This window comes from Saccoglossus kowalevskii, chromosome 13 (assembly GCF_978046115.1).
Source record: "Saccoglossus kowalevskii chromosome 13, keSacKowa6.1, whole genome shotgun sequence".
In the NCBI taxonomy this organism is placed as follows: domain Eukaryota; kingdom Metazoa; phylum Hemichordata; class Enteropneusta; family Harrimaniidae; genus Saccoglossus; species Saccoglossus kowalevskii.
The window spans coordinates 25,857,174-25,875,496 of record NC_140653.1 but is presented as its reverse complement, the minus strand read 5'-3'; the positions used below and the strand labels follow the sequence as shown (position 1 = coordinate 25,875,496).

Below are 18,323 nucleotides of genomic sequence, written 5' to 3'. Positions count from 1 at the left end.
GACGTTGACAAATATCAAAAGAACCATCAGCTTCTAGGCTCGTATCACTACGGGAATTTATCCTTGGCAAAGTCGTTGAACAAACAAAGATTCGGTAGCATGAACTGAAAACCAACAACAAAACTCACCAGACATCAATCCATCCTTTGCTGCCATCAGTGTAAGAGAAATATTTGAGTATTTCAGGGACTGTCTCTCACAAGTTATATCACCCTGTAACAAACTGACGGTGTTCGCGCCAAATCAATGGCCGATATAGACTCTCACGGACGACACTTGCTGCAGTTTATGCAGCTCTCTTGGTCGTGGTATACGTTGCGGGGTGACCAGAGACCGCAACGTTATATCAAAATAGCTTAAGCGGCCAATAAGAGCTGCTAAACTGCAGCAAGAATGGTGTGTGTGTCTTCACTGATTTCGTTCCCGTTACCATTCCTCGACGGATGGGAGTGCACTGGCTGCTTGTGGTAGTCGAAGCGACATTTTTGTTAGTGTTGAACCGGTGTCGTCCTTGCTGCAGTTTAGCAGCTCCTATTGGCCGCTTAAGCTATTTTGGTCGCCCCGCAACGTATACCACGACCAAGAGAGCTGCATAAACTGCAGCAAACACCATTCAGGAATAAAACAGCAAAGAACTGTATTCTTCACCCTACCGCTTCAAACCTACACGCTTACTAAACAAAAACTAAGCGAATAATAAAGATGGCCTCATAATTTGATCACGTGAATTCAAAGTCAGCACGTAATAGGCTAAGAGAAATTATACGCGTACTATTTACATATATTGATTGCAATGTTCCCGCGAAAAGTAGGTGTCCAGGGTGAGAGATGTTTCTCGAATATATACGAAATTATACGAACGTCCGAGTAACTAAATAATTCCATGACAATATCATACTATAGCTTCTTACATGTTTCCATTCTAGTTATTTGTGCACAGTGGTGAAACTTCAACATTATTGAGGCAATGACTGAATACACGAGCCTTATCTGGGGAAGATGCAACAGGAAGTGTATACATTTATTGGAAATGAAAAATGTTCAATGTAATGAAAAATTGTAAAATGTTATGGATTCTCATCTGTAAAGAAAAAGTATAATGTGTACACATTTGTTGAAAATGAAAAAAAATATTCAATGTAATGACAAAAATTTTAAAATGTTATGCAATCTCATTTGTAAAGAAAAGTATAATTTTCAAGTATTCGGTCATGCTGGTCAATTTATTGAGTTGTACATGAATTGGTGAGATGAATATCATGTACAGAAAGATTGCCTACTTTTGATATCTACACTTGATATCAACCTCACCAATAACGGTGAGATTTTTGGCCGTGTAAGTGGTGTGTAATCTTGAAAAAATGAAACTGTTAACATAAAACAGTTTAAAGACCAGAATCCAAATTCACCAATTTATTGGTAGGAATCGAACTTCTCGTTGATAAATGGTGAGAACTATAAATTTGCGAGAAAATGTATCTACATAATTGAAATCCAATTATCACCAATACCGATGAGAATATGAAGTCTTGCCAAACTGCGAGAATTATATATACCAAAAAAATTTAAATTAAATTATCCATTGTAATAGTGAGTAATCGAACGGTGGCTGTAGTTCATATGGCAATTTGTAAGCTTTTCCTTAGCAGAAACATGTACAAATTGTTGTCTTCCATTGCCTGAATTTGTAAGTTCACAGGCTCTTGTGCCCGTGCAATTTTCAACAAATCTGTCAGGGTAGCATTTTCTCTCTCAATAAGATTTCCACGCAAATTTGGTGCATAGCTTGATCCCTAATGTATTCATCACCAAGTTCACCAAACTCACAAGTTGATGCACGTTGTCTGAGCCTACATAAAAACTGGTCAACAGTTTCATCACTCGCCTGGCTAAATTGTCTGAACATGTGTCTCTCAAACGGTACATTTGTTTTCGGTATGAAATGATCGTTCAATACTTGAAGAGTGTCCTTGTAATCTTTCTCTGTAGCTTCGCCTACCAGGGTGATGTAGATTTCCTGAACTTCTATCCCAGCTGTATGCAACAGTAATGCTCCTGTTTTGTGAATCAGATATTACATCTTTGCTCATCAAATACAATTCAAAGGCTCTCCTTTTTTCCATTGCTGAGAAATGGAATTTGGGACCTCTTTGACATCAAAACTGTGTAGGCATTCAATATCTATAGGCGCCGTATTTACCACAATAGCTGCTCCGTTTCATTCAGCAATTTTCAATCATCCACAGTCAGTTTTCTCTCAAAATTGGTTTGGTAGATTCTCTTTAACTTTAATCCTTGTCGCCAGATATAATATACCGATGGATGGTAAGAGATGTGAATGATACACACATGAACTTCAACTATTTATTCAGTGGACAGCCAATACTAGTTCCTAACTCTGAAGGTACAATGCATCATGGGTAGAGAGGGCAAAGGTCCTCCACAATACTTAATACTACAGTCTGGGAGAAGGGCAAGAGCATGGAAACATTATTTTTAGATTATCTTACAAAATATGGTAAGGTCTATTAAATGCAAACAGTGAAAATGGTGTCAAAATAGTGACAAACCATGATATTTTTACTGCACATATAATGCATTTTGTAATCATGTCAGATCCGAAACTGTTAACGTTTCTTTTCGGGCGTGGTCAGCATGTTTTAAAATATAATGATGGGGTCGGCCCCCCCACTTTTTTATTTGATAGGGGTTTGGTCAATTCAAATTAACAGCTAGCAAAATGAAATCTGCCGACCACCCCCCCCCCCAGGCCAAAGTAACTGACCAATCTCTAAGGGCATATGAGATTGAGTTGAATTCTGCAGGTAAAATACGTTTTGACTGTCATCTATTGCCCGCTGTTATCGCGTGCTAGCTATCACTGTCAAGCTTTTATTGCTTGTCAGCTAAAAAAAATTGTCAAACAGAAAGTTTTCATACCAAGTAATGCTTTTCTACGAATTATCTTATAGCACATTGGCTTACCAATACAACAATGTACATGTTTATAATACTTGCCAAATATTTTGTTAATATACTTGTAAGCATTGAATTATATGTCTATAAAACTCACCGTACATATACAGTATATGGGCTTATTATATCTATATATTGCACCACAGACACACTATACTGGTCTGCATATATTCTGTTTTCACTTCATTTCTCCATAAACAAACAAGTGGTTGCTTCCGTTGTATGCAAATAATTATATGATCAATTCATTGTATTCAAATAATTTTTTTTTGGTTTATGTCTTCATGTATAAATAATTCGTGTGAAAAAATTATATGAATATATTGCAATTCTAAAATTATTATATATAATACACGTATACCATGAAAAAAAAATTCATATGAATAAATTAATAAACTGTTCTCATAGAGTTATATATATATATGTCACGTGCGTCAGGCATACATGGTTCTCCAGGCGCCGTCGGAAACAAGTTCTACTACATAGGAATTGCCGTAGTCTAATCAATTTAAATCAATCAGCGATAGTCTTTTTAATCAATCCTCCACAATTTTCATTTTTCAATCTTGTCCTGTTTGAAACTTGACGACGAAGAGACTAATGCTTTGTATCTAGCAACATTTCAGACAATTGTCGATGTATTCTCTCAGGGATGGGGCGGAGTACTCTGGAGGGGGCGATGTACTCTGGGGAGGGTGTTTGTTCACAACTTAGAAGAATCAAATACATGTGGACGACTTTTTCGGAAGGTCAAACAGTACCATTTTTTTTAGACATCGTCTATCTCACGTCATACTAGCACACATAAACTCAAAATTACAATAGTGATTATAATTCATCGTCGACGGTGACGGAGGTGGTGCCTCTCTGATTAATTTATTGTGCATGAAGTACACAGTTTAAAACAAAGAAAACGGGAGGTATTCAACAGAAAGTTGTCCAGCCATGCGAAGCGAGAAGAGCTGTTGGTACAATATGCTCGTATTCAACTGCATGTACCATGGATTGTACCTTGGCTACTATGTGCCACCGTGTAACTGTATCGAGCGGTGTATTTGAGGCGATACATTTAAAACGATTTCGCGCAGACACTATTGTCATTCAGACAAATGAACTCACCGATTATTTAGCGTATTCTCCAAGACAATGTTTTCAAACTGGGCTGCATATTGTGCTTACGTCGTTATTCAGAGAGAATGTGGCACTTGTATTGAGTCGCAGAATAATTTACTCATTCTTAGAATGCTTATCCGGTCAAGACGAAAGTGGTAGTAGCATGACGCCATCATAATTACAACTTACGCGAATCTATAAAACAAACAAGTACTTTTGGTACATTTGCACAACTTGAAATGTCTCTCATTACCGCCCACTTCCTCCCCACCATCCTCATTAACATTCCCCCAAAATAACTGCAACGTACATTTTCTCAAATTATCATGCCACTCACATTATCACACTTCCCATCGCATACGGTGCCCCCATATGTCGGCCTAAACCACGCGCATTTGCTTCTACCATTTCATAGGTCAACTGGTCATAATACGTTGATGACAGGTTCATTGTGGATAAGTATTCCATCCCACGTTTATGACTATCAAAAATACGCTAAATGTACACTATGCAGACGATGAACAGTGCTACAAATTAAACGCATTCGCAACACAGAAAATTGGATCACCTGAAATTTGAAGAAAAACAATCTGTTTAATAGGGGTTACTAACTACTATGGGAAATATGAGACACATTCACCTAATTAGGTCATTCCTCTTCCAATCTACTGGCTACTGTATATAATTGGCACATTGTTTGTTGTTCACGTGTTCGCATTTTGCGCCCAACCCTCGGGAGTACAACGTATTCCCGGAAACGAAATCTAATGAAACTACTTACTGCATACGACGTCCCTGCACGTAGAAGTTTCATAATAGCCTTTGGGTCACCGTTCCTCTTCCCCGTGATTATTGAAAACGCACACGACTGAAACGTCTCGTATCGGTGGTTTCTAGCTCCCAGGAGCATGTCACTATTCTCTCTGCTACTTAGAAAATCTGCTTGGCTAACTTCAATTTGTATGTCTGCCTCTGTATAGTTTACAACGTTGATCGCCGATGCTCTTCCAATTCCCAGGATGAAGGAAAGCAGGAGACAACATATGAACATTGTATTATGGTATTGTCGTAATTAGGCGAGAGTTAACTAAGTAAAGTGACCCTTAGGTTGGGACTGGGATTGGGTAACAAGCGTAATTACTCGCTTGCCTTATCGCCTTGGAGGCTGCTCTCATCTGTGTATTTCCGCAAAGGGAAAGCGCTACACGTAATAAAGATGGTTAATTCTGCCTACGACTGTGCATTTTACACGGAATTTTACTGCTTTATTAATTTCATGCAGCAAGACGCTATTGTTTTGTTGTCGTTATTTTCTATGAACAAATATCACGGTGAAATATGTATCTAAATCACTATCTTTAACTGCACCGCACTTTAAAAGAACACGCCGTTTTAGACTATCCTCGGGGGCGGAGCTACGTCACAGACGTTCTACGTTGCTAAGACGCGCACCACTGTACCACGTATTTCTATGGGCTTTGTGCGCGCTGCTGTGGAACGCTGGTGGAGCCGGTGAAAACTCGAGAAAACAACACAAACTCAACTTTGAAGTAATCCTGAACAACCAAATTCATATATATTACACACGTAGGGCTAATCTTGTTACACTGTTCAGGGGATTCTCAACAACCATCGCAAAGTACCGTTTTCTGCGAGTTTTTGGTCTTTGTTTTCACCGCGAGGGTTGCCAGGCGGTAGAAAATGCCCGGATGTCCGCGCCCGAGGATTCAGTGCACACTGAAAAATACATATCGACCGAACGCACATTCTTGCATGTTACGTATTCCGTGACAGTGATCACTGATGGACCGTGATTCAATTAGAAAAACCTCTCAATGACGTATGTGTCACAAATCAACTTATTTCTAAGCTGCCTGTTTATATACGATTATTTTAAAATATAAAATTATTTTATTATCGGTGGAAATTCCAGCATATTCAATCCTATTAATATCAATTACAGAATATGGCAACGTAAATTAATTAGGTCATCGATTTTTTTTAATTCAATGGATCGACAAGTTATTGTCGCATAAACATTTTACGGTTCATCACGCAAGAACTTGAGGGCGCATGTAGTTAATACATCTGGAAACTACAGCAACTCACATGGAAATCTTGAAAGCGGGTTAAACTAAAACCAGAACGCCTTGAAGGGGATAACGATGAGAGAAGATGAAAAAGGATGGATGATTGTGCGTGCCACGTAACATGCATTTCCTTACACGCCTCAATCGTTTAAATCGATAGAGCACCTTGCGTGTAGACTATTGTTGAACATAAATTGAAAATATTTTATAATGTAATCGATACAGGCGAGTCCTTTGAACAAAGTGTGTATTATAAATTGATGTTGTAACACATTGTATTGCGTATTTGATGCAAAGGTTTTACAGTCAAGTAACTAGCGTCGTTTTCGCCTGTCGTAAATTATAAACATTGAACAAACGACATTGTTATTTCAACGAAACAGTAAATGAAAGATGTAAATTGCTTCATTTGATTGATAGCTTAGCAGAGCGATCACCACTGCGAGGTAATAAGTACACAGTGTTTTGGCGCACGCATATTTGATATTTTAAAATCCGTGAAAATATGTAATCAATTAAAACAATCGATCAAGTCATGATGAACATTGTTCTCCAAGCATGACATACGTACAAAAGATCCAATGTAATATACACGCCATGGAACTATTCACCGTATTAAATGGGAACTCGGGTTGGTCGCTTTGTTATGTAGTGTCACTTTCACGAAACCACGATGGTGTGAATTATAATTGTATTTAAAAAGACGTTACCATGGAGACCTATTTTCCGGTTCCGCTGCCAACGCTGTTTGGATTTCAGTCACTTCGACACCCTGATGTTTTATTTCTAGTATTTTGTGAAGGGTTTAAATGTGAATGTGCTAGCAGGAAGACTGGATTCGATAATGTTTTAGCTAAATATATTCGCTTATTGTATATTATTATTAATACAAAAGATTTAATTTTACTTTAATAATGATATCGTGTTTTGGTTCTTCTGCATGCATGCTGATAATAAATGAGCATAACGAATGTAGTATTTTGGGTCGCAAACGGATACAAACAGTTTTTCGTATTTTCTTATGTTGCTGCAAAGCAAATATTATTATTCAATAGAACTCACAAGCCAATGAGCAAAACATACAAATTACAAACACAATGTGCCGTTGACATTTTGTCCTGCATATTTACATATGTTTTACATAATTAATGAGGCATGCTATCTATATATAGTCAATCTTCGAAGTGTCTACTGTACAAAAAGTAGATGTCAATACCGTCTGATACATCAATTATTCTTGAACCTCTTGCCAGTATATAATATCACATGTCCATATTTATGCATAATCTCCCTGATGTAGTTCATATAAAGTCATGAAATTGTCAAATTCACATATCGGTTGGAACAGTTTGATATCATCAGTACGTGCATCCACTGTAACGAGAAAACACAACAGTACAGCTGAAAGTGTTAATACGCTCACGGAATCTGAATACCCGTAGCTGAATAGGAATCCGATTAATGTTAATCTAACCTTGTTTCATCGTGATGCTATGCTTTAAAAAAATTAAATGACGTTGAATACACTCAGCACGGCTCAATCATAGTCGCGTCGATGCCATCAACCAGGTTGTTTGTTCGGTTGCCATGGCAATACTGTTTCCTATCCCACGACCCATTCCATTCCATCACAATGCAACATACCAATCACCAATATGAAAGTAATCACCACGAGGCGAGGAAGCATCACGTCTTCTTTAAAAGCACAGACACATAGCCATGAATAGCGACCAAGAGACAGCATTGATTTCACTGTACATGTCACTACACTAAATCACTGCTCTTGAACGTCATGCTTTCTAATTGTCACGGTTTTCATTAATGAGCTAAGCGACATGATTCAATCGACTATTATTTGATACAATGGCCATCTAACTATTTTGCGCGCAAGAAATGTGTCAAACACACATGGGAATGCCAATTTCGAGCCATGTTACCGTGACGAATTGCGGCATCCCGAGCCGGAATGTCTTTTTAGTTGTGTCCACTGCTTTCTGTTTTGTCTGCGCGTCTCAACGCGTTGCAGCCAGTCGATGTATGTCCGATATTCATAAATTGACTTGAAGATCTTGCGTTTAGGGTCCATCTGCATATTTTACGTAATATAATTGTTGACAGGACTCACGAAATGTCTTCAAAAGTATAATAATTTCCCTAAAATATATAACTTTAGATTATTTGGAGTGGTGGGTTTTAAATAAAATATAGCCCTCCTCATTGGACTTCTGAAGATATAAAGTCATTTCTAAACAAACCGTACTGAGGTCTACATAAGGTAGCCGTAGTTGACCATATAATATGGTTACAAGAAAACTTAAGTCGATATGGTAAATCGTGGTCGCTGTCCATGGTCACGATATCACCAACCGTTATGATCCATTGTTACTCTGTGGTTAGCAATCAAATACCGTGCTGATCATGGTAGAACGTGATCAACCATTTTATTGGTTAGTTTCATTGATTTGTAATTAACGTAAGTCGGCCATGATTCAGGGAAAGGGGGAGAAGCTTGTGAGTATTAGGCGTTACTGGCGGTCTTTTCTAGTCACAAAAAACATCTTTTCTATATATATAAAAAAAAAAACTTCATTCATAAACCCGTTAGTAAATCAGTGTTCACTGTCATTATGTTCGCGCTGATTGGCCAGAATACAGTAACGCGACAATAAATACAACGATGTACATTTCGAGTGGCTTACTCCTACATGCGCACTTGGGGTGATATAACACATGACATATTAGTGCAAAACGAAAGTGTGATGACTTCTTTGCATAAAATAAATACAAAGCCTATTTACGTACATAAAAAATGCTCCCAGGCCTGAATGTCAAAATTACGTTTGGTTGTATATTCGCTTGTATATATATATATATATATATATATAGGTTGACAACAAAAGGATCGATGATATTCGCATTCAATAGTTAATATTGTTTAACTGCGTAATAAAATGAGATATCTCTCACTTCAAAGCATCGTCTCGTAGTGTCGTGTTCGGTATGGGGCCTATATACAAAAGGTGTGGAGTTTATTGTTAGTTTACACGATATTCGAACACGGCGCTGTCAATATCATAGTACAAGTAATGGGATCTATAGTTGGTCAATATTCACTTCATTCGCGTGAGTATGATTTTATGTTCGTAAAAAACCCGGTCAATAAATAACATTGTATCAACATAAAGAGCGTATGTATAAATCTAAATCATCTAAGCAGAAAATGTAGCCGCCTTTAGATGTTATCGAGCAAATATCATAGATATACGACCCCCTCGACTGCGCCTTACTATTACAGGTAATGACATAATGGTGTCACCAGTACATCATTGGGGTAGCAGTCTCGCTCTTTGTCTAAGTGCTTTAAGTTACATTCAGATCACGGTTGATATCTGATTGCTTTTATTCAAATCAGGTTGAAGATCATGTGTTTGTGTTGGTAATTTCAGAATTTGCATTGTTCGGTGTCATTTACATTGGCGAAGATTGATTTATAACGCGAACTATTTGATGAATTGTGATTCGGAATGATACATGACGGGTGTCCCACGTGGGCAGGATGTGCTCACTATTTTCGTAACATCTGATAGATTCAGCGATAGATTTCTCTTCACTGGCTTGACCATATAATTCGGCTGAGTAATTTAAACTTGTGAAATGCCTTTACAAATATAGATTCGATTTCGAGTGAGTGTCTAATTATATCTTGTTAAAAACCGGGCAATGATTAGAAGTTCTGAGTTAACACTAGTACACCAGTCAATTTGTAATTCAAATGAACATATGTCATCCGTGTATAAATAATACTACACAATCTACACCAGAAAACGTCGTGTGGTAACTGATGCGACAGAGCAATGGGCTTCCAAATATAACGATCGCCAAATTAACTGGTCTAATTACGGTGACCTCATCCTGTGTTAACAACGGTTATTTCCATTGTAATTGGACACCGCTATTCTTGCAAACGAGGTATTATACGCCGAAAAAAAGATCAGGCTATTCATATAAATATATTTCTGCTTTTCCTAATAATTGGCAACACATCCACCCTAAGAAAAGATCCACTGACCGAAACCCATTAGTTGACAGTTGTATTACTGGTGCAATTAGTGCCACTAAGCCGAGTCTTACGTGTCATCCAACAATATAATTACGCGACTTATCAGGGAATCAAGAAATTAAAATATATAGATTTCAATTATACATAATAAGCGATTGATTGGCTTACGAATGCGTCTTAAGAAGTGTGATTAGAATAGACGGATTTCAATATATACATAATAAGTTATTCACTGATTGCGCAATGGGTATACAAACATAGGTTTTATAATGACAGGAATCAAACCTTCCAATGACGTGTAGTATTATAATCGGAGCAGCTGTCCGGCATGAAAGCTTCGTCACTTAAGCGAGAAAGAATTTCTTTTAATAATATCGCGAAAGCAGGATATTTTCCAGTAGCACTAATCCTTATTTAGTCATTGTTAACTTTGTACATGTACGCGAGTCAGTTTGTTTTTAGAGCACTTTTCTCGAGCCCGAGGTTCTTTGTGAACCACATGGAAATGTAATAAAAGTGGCACTTACGGAGAAGTTGAATCTTAAGATATGGTAATTATTTGACAGTAAGGGTTGAAATCTCTTTAGATATATCGCATTACTTCAGTGTTGAATTGTTAAATGTACTCACACACATTGACAAAACGACGCGTAACCTGTACAGGTGACAGAATGAATGGCATTAGTAAGTAATCTCCATTGACTATTACTTACGTAAATAAATCGTTAAATGGACAAATAAATAAAAAAATACAAAAAATAAAATTTTCGAGGAGTGAATTGACTGATAACATCAACACACACACGCGCTTACACACTCGCGCTCTTCACATATTTCGAAACATTCCCTCACTTCGACCCTACGCTCAGCCTGAGCAGGAATTAAATCGATGTGGTCGCCAGGTGTTATAATCACACTACTAATACTTGTCCTAGATTAATAAAATATAATTTACTTAAGTGATACACTGAAAAGTACAAGGGTATACTTCATCGGCGGGATCGACAGGAATCCATACTGTAACGTCACACAGGGTACCCATATTCTCATTACAATATGTCATAGAAATGTGAATACATCAGTAATTCGGCTTTTGTTGTGAGAAATGTATTAAACAGCACGACAAATGAAAAGAACCGTACCTTTGAATATATCGAAACAAATAAGAAATTGTTTTCACATGAGTCTCTCTCAAGCTATAACTACATGCTATCTATATGTCAGTATATACATGAAAACAACAATGACGAAACATAATTAAGTCTCGAATAGAACTATACCAAATCGATAAAATACGAATGACCCCACTATTTTAGAGCATCTCAAAACTTGAAACAAATATATCTAGTTTGTCACAACATTTATCCAATTGATTATGATTAGTGGGGTATTATTTTGAAGCTTAAAATACTACACCGCGTTGTATTAAAGTTAATACGGCGCTTGGACGATTGCCACTGATAACTTGAATAATTCTTAAACATCGTATCTTGAATTGTCCACCCCGACTGGACTCGGCTTAATTATTAACTACAATGATGTCGGTTTGCAGAGCCATTTATCCGAAATAAAGAAAAGCGTTACCCAGTATGTCTCAGAAAACTGTTATATCGACCACAGCTGTTGACGGGCCGATTTGTTCGCTTGCTAGAGCTTCATCAACACAGCCCAAACTACCTTTGCGGCCGGTCTCGTGTGATTGTGCCGCTTCTTCCTCAATCTTCTCGAATATCGCATTATCGAACGCGCCGGTAGTACCAGTGCGGGACGGTGATCCCGATCGATCGGGGGTTGTACTTGAAGTCAGGCTGATACACTGTCGGTTCTTGTCGTTTCTGTCCTGGTGTGCTTGAGATAAATATGCTTTCCCGGACCTGTTCGTCGATCGGCCCTGGCACCGAAGAAGGCGGAGTATGTTTTCTTTGAAACTTCTTCCAACGAAAGTGTATATTATAGGATTGATTGCACTGTTCGCGTAACTTAAACAAATGCTGGAATAGTTGAAAATCACGCTCACCTTAGATGGGAAACCATCCAGAAAGAACGCGTAATAAAGCTGCAAAGCATAGAACGGAAACCAGCATACGGCGAAAGCTACGACAGCCACGATGACTAAAATAGCTACGCGCCTGGAGCCTTTCCTATTGGCATCATTCCGGCTACTTTCTGGCTTATCTTTGGCGATTACGTGTCTATAAATTACGCAATAACAACCGGCGATTATGATGAGAGGTACGGCATACCCCAGCACGCAGGCGTAAATTAAAAATGTCACCGGGACGCGTTCGTCTTCAGGCCACTTCAAATAACAAACTATATCATCTCCTAGCAAAAACGTTTCCGTATACAACCAGAGCGGAAGACATATCAGCGTTGAGAGCAGCCACGCCGTTACGCAAATTATTCGAGTGGTGCGCACTGTACGAATGCGTAGCGATTTCATGGGATGCACAAATGCCACGTAGCGATCCAGGCTCATCGCTGTAAGTAAAAATACTCCCGTAAACTGGTTCATGCCATCGAAGGCCATCACGATTTTACACATCGCGGCGCCGAATATCCACGTGCCCATCACTTGTTGGTACGCTAGAAACGGTATGGTTAGCATAAATAAAAAGTCCGCAATCGAAAGGTTCAAAATGTAAATATTGGGCAAGGTTTTCATGCTAGAAAAGCGCAAGAGTACTAGAATTACCAACAGATTCCCCACAAACCCAAACACAAATATAATGCTATACATTACTGGAAGAATAAGTTGGAATTGTGAGTCTAACTGTTCCCACCAGTCCGGGAAAGGGTCGTACATGGAATCGGTGGCATTCGTCATCGGACGAGTCAAGGTGATATTAGATTCAGCTGTGTTGTTGAACGGTACACAAGTAGTAGCTTCACTGGTCACATTCCGCGGATTAAATTCGGACGCGTTCATGTTTTCGTAGTATCCACTGGACGAGAGCTCTAAAGAAGAGACGTTCTCAATGCTAAAACTTAGAAATTCCGTAGCATTCTGCCACATAGTATCGGTGGTGTCTAGATATACCATGGTAAGTCGCTCACTAGAGCTGCGCTTGTAAGAAGTGTGATATTAATATAGACTTCAAGTAACTAGCAACATCGTATTATCGACACCAATTTGTATGGATTTTCGTACACGTCAACGCCCCCTGGATTCAAATTAATCCAATCATCATGAGATATCATTGGGCCACGTCCCCCGAGTCGCCAGCGGTGTCATTATTATGCCATCACTAGACAGCGTCATTGCTGGTAATTACATGCATGTGTAGTTATTACTTGCAGTGATGTCACGTAATAAAGGTTTGACATCGAATCGTGGTAGAATACACCTACGTACTACTGACAGTGCATTATTCTTACGAATACATTTAAAGAAATTTATTCAAGATTTTGTGTTGTATCTCACTGCCTCAGGCTGTATTTTCTTTGTACGCATGAGCGTTGTAGAAAGCACTAAATAACGATTTAAAAGGTAATGTCCGCTGTGAGCTGCTAGTTTATTTAGATCTGCGGGGTTGCGATCGGATTACTTCTTGTCGCGTGATACTCTACGTGAGTGCATGTATTGGCATGCGTTATCCATGGCCACATAATAGGGTTAATTGTCTTGAACAATAAACAAGATCACAGTAGGTGCCAATAGTATGTGTTAGATTCGGTATGAGATACAAAGCAATGTCATGAATCCAAAGAATATTTAAAGAATATCAATACAGACAAGCTCAGTGCTACAAGTTAAAAAAATCATATCGCGCCCGGCTCAATTTAAACATATTTAGGCAAACTTATTCATTTTTATAAAAGCGTCGCGTACTTATTGAGCTGGTTTCCACATAATAGTGAATAATAGTCGTCATGCAAGCGAGCGTTCTAATTTTATGCCAACAGAGCTTGTCACACGCGTGATATACATTATATTTCCATTTCGAACCTCAAACATAAAAGACCAAGCAAAAAACTTCATTTGTTATTGCGATTCGTTTTGGATCATTCGCATTGTGCTGTGCAATGTTCGCCCACATGACGACAGCATGCGTAATAGCCATTAAGCGAAATCAAACATACGAAATAGCAAGCCGCATGTCGGTCAGTGTAAGTTATATTGACAACGAGTAGGAACGATGATAAACACGAAACGCAAACTTACTTTAGCAGATTGTTATCGATGATTCAGCTGATGTGTGCGCGGCCAATAGTGGCAACCAGTTCGACGCATGCGTAATGTTTGTGATATTAAAGTACGAAATGAGAACCAATCAAAATGTAAATGAAAGTAAATCACATGACGTCACGGCTAGCAGTTTCAAATCTGTGAAATATCAGGGAGTGGTAATTGTGCGTAGAACGATGCTCGCTAAAGGACGATAAGTCTAACTAGATCACGTTCGGTAATAGATAAATCGACACTGCAGATAGATTACGTTTAGGCAATTCAAAAGGAAATACGCTTATTCATGGTTACACAAGTGTGTAAATGAGACCACTTTTAAGTGGTGTAAGTGAGAGCCTGATAATAGTATATTCTGTGCCGAACGTGTCTAATGATCATTTGATAACAAATTGTGCATGGGAACTGCTGCAGATGCCATAGCAAATTAATAATCATCTTCACTGAATTGTAAACTCGACTCTATGTTGTGTCAATTTCACATGTCCTTATTAACTGCAAATCTGTTGGGGAAAAAAACAGTGCAAGGGCCTTAAGATGTATGTATTATCGCAACCGGCGACTTCCCACGCAATATCATTCAGGTGAAGTTAACGACAGTTTTGGTGATGCTGTTGAGGTTTTTACGGTTGCCATTAATTTAACAACAGATGATTAGATGTCTCATTTTATGATGTTATTCTCAGAACGCAGATAAAAGAATATGGGCATCGAACCGTAGTTATCTTATTGGCATTAATGGAGACTAATTGTATTTAGACTTGCCGTGGATGTCCGGTAAAGACAGGTTTCAAGTATTTAAAAACATATTATCTGATAATCATTCGAATATGTTACCTGGTAACTACTTTTGTGAACATGACAACTGCGTAGCGATGTACATGCGCTTCAAGGAAGTGACTGAATTCGCATACATTTTCTACTTGGGTAAGTAAGTGTGCTACAGTGCAATGACCCGACGAAAAAAAAAACAAGAAGGAACAGCTTTCATGAAAAAAAGCTTTTATAGTTAGCTTTGAACATACATTTAATGGGTCATCGCGGTTCAGTGCCGTCAGTTATTTTGAATTAAATAACAATGGTGCACATCGTTGGAGTTGCAATGTCAGATGGGTTCGATCGACATTTAATTATATTATTGACAGTGCACGGAAACGAACATGGTAATGCATGACGTCACAATGTAGCACAAGTATATGTAAACAAGTTTCACTTTTTTCAGTAAGTGTGCTAATTTTTTCATCGTACGTGAGTGTTATCACTTAATCGGCGCGCATTCTTTATTATACTTTATGTATTGAACGCAGATTTGTCTGCGATGACAAGGCCCGATTCAAGCCATAAAGCAGTCACACGACTGGGCTAAGTAGATGATTGTGGAAAGACCCCGATGAGAAACCCGTGAATAAACAATCACGTTCCAGGTCCGCTCTGTTCATCGGGTTCGTGTTTTCTCAGCTAAACATCGGTTTGTAGAAAAATCAACAAAACCTCGCTTTGGAGTTTTACCAAACACAGTACGATTTTTATTTCCGTAAATATCCCATACCCGTAAGCTTACTATCAGTTTTATAATATATATTGTGTTTGCTTGGGCAAAAACTATTTTACGAAAATTTCAGTTCAGATTATGTTAAGTGTATATAAATATTTATTCAGTATCTACGAGCGTTTCGTTTGAATGTTTGGTGTGATTATCGTACACAAATTACAAATAAAGTGCGAGTGGCTTATAATAACGATATAAGACTGATATTTAACGGTATATCAGCGCTAGTCGTAATGTAACAGAAATATTTAAAATGTGAATCTCTTCAGTGCAAGCAGTTGTATAACTTCAGTGTTTTTCTTAAAATCGCAAATGAGTTATGTACAATACTACTGTTTTGTGGTAAGACATTCAATGTGTTTATAAGCTTGTCTCACTTTTAAAACACTTAAAAGTGTTTATAATGTGCATAATTACGAAAAGTACATATGATCATGATGGAAACACTCAGTGTTTATATTTTAACATTTTTAACATATTATATAAAGTGTTTCCATTAGAAACATGTCTTGATAAGTGTTTATTATCACAACAATTTTAAAAGTGATTTTACTAGACACACATGTTGTAAAGTGTTTATAATCACGACACGTAGAAAAGTGTCTCAACCGAAGACATGTTTTATCGAAGTGTTTACTATCACAACTCTCTGAAAAGTGATTTCATTAGACTCACATTTTAAAATGTGTTTACACCAGAAATGTGTATTGAAAAAGTGTTTATCATCGTTTTGAAAAGTGTTTATCATCGTTTTGAAAAGTGTTTATCATCGTTTTGAAAAGTGTTTATCATCGTTTTGAAAAGTGCTTTCACACAGTCAGAATATTGGCAAGTGCTTGTAACAAAGACACATTTTAAAACGTGTTTTCACTGATAACATAGTATATGAATCATTATCATTTTGGAAAGTGTTAATGTACAAAACATATCAAATGATGCGTTTCATGAACAAGCAATTTGCACTATTGTACAGTAATCACAACTTGTGTTTACTAAAATTCTGTCGTGAAACTGTAGATACAATACCAAAAAATGTTGAACATTGATTCTTGACACAGACGAGTAACGAACTTAACCGAACAACAACATGTTTGAACCCTTTCTTCGTTGAAGTAAAGTGCCCAATCCTTTCCCATGTGGTATTGCTGTTTCTCTGGGCACATCAAATTCCTAGGAAAAACAAAACATTATTAGTTGAACAAATAAAAAATCATCAGTAACATGCTTTCTAAAACTAAATTTACTCTATTGTAGTCCCATTCTCACTCAACCCTATGTACTACATCCATTCTATTTCATTCATCTTTCACTTTTCTACCCGTCAAATGGTTTGATTGCTTATTTTCTATTAACTATATTTACCAAACCAGAGAGTTCTTCTGGCATAGAGAACGAGGGCACTGAACAATGGCTCTAATTAATTATTCTCTTAAAATCTGAAAAGTATAATATTATAATTAATTATCAATATTGTTTCAAGCAATGCGATATTATAATCAGAAATATGTGATGTAACATATTATTGTTATTATAATGTAACGCACATGTAATTTTATGTGGAAACAAAAATATGACCCCACGCCATTAACACGAATTGAACTGTATTTCTTGGGAGATATCAACATGGACGTTATGCAGTATGGAATTCTATGGTCCTGTGAATACATGAACTTAAGTTTAATCGGTTATCCCGCACATAATGAAATGAACGGAGGCCTTTGAGAACATGCATAGTCGTGTGTTTTTCCTTGAAACATTGCATGTGTGTTTGAGCTTCAAAATTAAACAGTTTGGCAGAAAAGTGTTCTAGTTACTCCCATTAACACAAATGTGTCTTATACATTACCAATTTCTGGAACATTTATAGTTTGGTATTTAGGGTTGAAAAATCGTTGGCGATTTTGCTTTCTGGAGTGCTTTATTTCGCGGAAAATGTTTAAATCATATGTGCGAATGTTTTGATGTGATTCCAACCGTTCACCAAATGCAGATTATCAAATTCCTTTAGGCAAACAACAAACAACAAACAAACAAACAACAAACAAACAACAAACAACTTTGCCAAGTGTCTTTATTTCCAGTTGTATTTCATAAGTTATTAAGGCCATAATTACTCCGACCATGCTCCGACAAACACTTTTCTAAAACACTGATGTTTTATAATATAATACGCATATTTTCAATTTAAACAGTGTGTTTTTAATTAAAACAACGTGCTTTTGATTAAAACAGTGTGTTTTAATGAAAAAAGAAGATTTACAGTGTACGAACTTCTAAGGCAATGCCACAAATGTAGTGATTGCTAATCCAACCTCTGCATTCGCGAATATGGGTGGCGTACAACCACAA

The 18,323-nt window shown here is 37.5% G+C and overlaps 1 protein-coding gene across 1 annotated transcript; it reads right to left on the bottom strand.

The window, feature by feature from the left end:
• Window positions 1-11,165: 11,165 nt before the first annotated feature.
• On the bottom strand, window positions 11,166-12,818 carry LOC100368298 (somatostatin receptor type 4-like). The gene has a single exon (XM_002738989.2). The coding sequence runs from the start codon at window positions 12,809-12,811 to the stop codon at window positions 11,834-11,836; it is 978 nt and encodes a 325-aa protein (XP_002739035.2). The 5' UTR covers window positions 12,812-12,818; the 3' UTR covers window positions 11,166-11,833.
• Window positions 12,819-18,323: the final 5,505 nt, after the last annotated feature.

Bases quoted from the DNA above. Each gene is read 5' to 3' on its own strand.
- LOC100368298 (XM_002738989.2), bottom strand. From the start codon at position 12,811: ATGGGCACGTGGATATTCGGCGCCGCGATGTGTAAAATCGTGATGGCC.